This window comes from Tupaia chinensis, unplaced genomic scaffold (assembly GCF_000334495.1).
Source record: "Tupaia chinensis unplaced genomic scaffold, TupChi_1.0 Scaffold000320_1, whole genome shotgun sequence".
In the NCBI taxonomy this organism is placed as follows: Eukaryota; Metazoa; Chordata; class Mammalia; order Scandentia; family Tupaiidae; genus Tupaia; species Tupaia belangeri.
The window spans coordinates 1,882,577-1,883,912 of NW_006159813.1; the positions used below are offsets into that span (position 1 = coordinate 1,882,577).

The 1,336-nt window shown below is 39.3% G+C and overlaps 1 protein-coding gene across 1 annotated transcript in view; it reads right to left on the reverse strand.

The window, feature by feature from the left end:
• LOC102495863 (RING finger protein 10) overlaps positions 1–1,336 on the reverse strand; it is a 59,280-nt gene that overhangs the window by 57,718 nt on the left and 226 nt on the right. Inside the window, exon 2 of the mRNA XM_014588957.1 lies at positions 1,298–1,336. Within this exon, the coding sequence (XP_014444443.1) occupies positions 1,298–1,336 (39 nt within the window). The remainder of the gene's footprint in view (positions 1–1,297) is intronic.

Genomic DNA, 1,336 nt, shown 5'->3' on the forward strand with positions numbered 1-1,336 from the left:
CAAACAAGAAAAACATCCAAAAAAAAAAAAAAAAAAAAAAAAAGGAGACAGAACAGAGATTAGTACACAGACTTTCCTTCCCTCTCTGGCAAGCACACAGGCCCCATATTAAAAATTTTAAAAATAAAAATAAGCATAATGTGTATATGGTGCACAATAGATGTAAGGTACTCTTCAAAGTTCTTGGTTCATTTTTTTAATAATTATTTCAACTTTATTATTATTTAAATAATTCTTTTTTAATTATTTATTTTATTTTACTTACAATCATTATTATCATTTTTCATTTGACCAGAGCGAGAGAAAGGGAAAGTGAGAAAGCAAGCCATCAGGTCCAGGACTTGAACCTCAGCCAGCCGTGTGGAAGTCCAGCGCCCCAATCACACCACCCGCCAGTCACTATTATTATTATTATTATTATTATTATTAACCTGACCAGCAAGAGAGAAAGCTGCAAGGTCCAGCACTTGAACCTGGTTGGCCATGTGGGAGTCTGGCAATTTGTAGAACTTAAAGGCCAAACTCAGGGTCTGAGCTCAGTTACCACACCACACTGAACAAAACCAATGAAGAATGAGTCCTCCTCAACAGAGAAATGGAAGGGGGGGGGGCAGGACATTAAGTATGAGATTTGAGTTTGCCAAGTCCTTGGGCCCCACCCTCCCCGTTCATTTTTGAACACTATCCAATGCCAATTCAACGTTAAAAGGTATAACTTAGTGGCTTTAGGAGCTGGACTAATGAGTCAAGACAAACCAGTTCTTACGGGCTGCTATTAGGGACAGACTACCTGGGTGACCTTACCCTTTCCAAACTTCAGTTTCCTCATCTGCACAATGTGAATCAGAACAACACCTACTAGATGTGTTTGTTGCTCTGATGTGATTGTTATATACAGGTTTTGGGGGACCACACTATATCCCATATATATGTGTGTGTATATATGTATACATATGTGTGTATATGTACACATATATGTGTGTGTATATATATATACAACTACTATATGTAAACTAAAAATAATTTATTAAAAAAGTGTCTTTTGTTTGTTTGTTTGTTTTTTTTAAAAAGAATATCACCTACTTCAAGATGTTTTAACTATTAATGCAAAGATGCAGGTAAATTATGCAGTGAGGTGCTAACTTAAATTGCAAATAAATAGCGCCATAAAAAGGGGAGGTAAGAACCACAGTAGAAAGCGTAGTTTGTCCCAGAGTGACCGAGCAGACGAGAGAGCAAGGACTCTCCGGGCCTAAGGGCAGACGCCCCCCGCCCACTCCCGTGGGCCTATCCTTACCGCTCTTGGGTTTAGACTCGCCGGCTGGCCCCGCCGAGG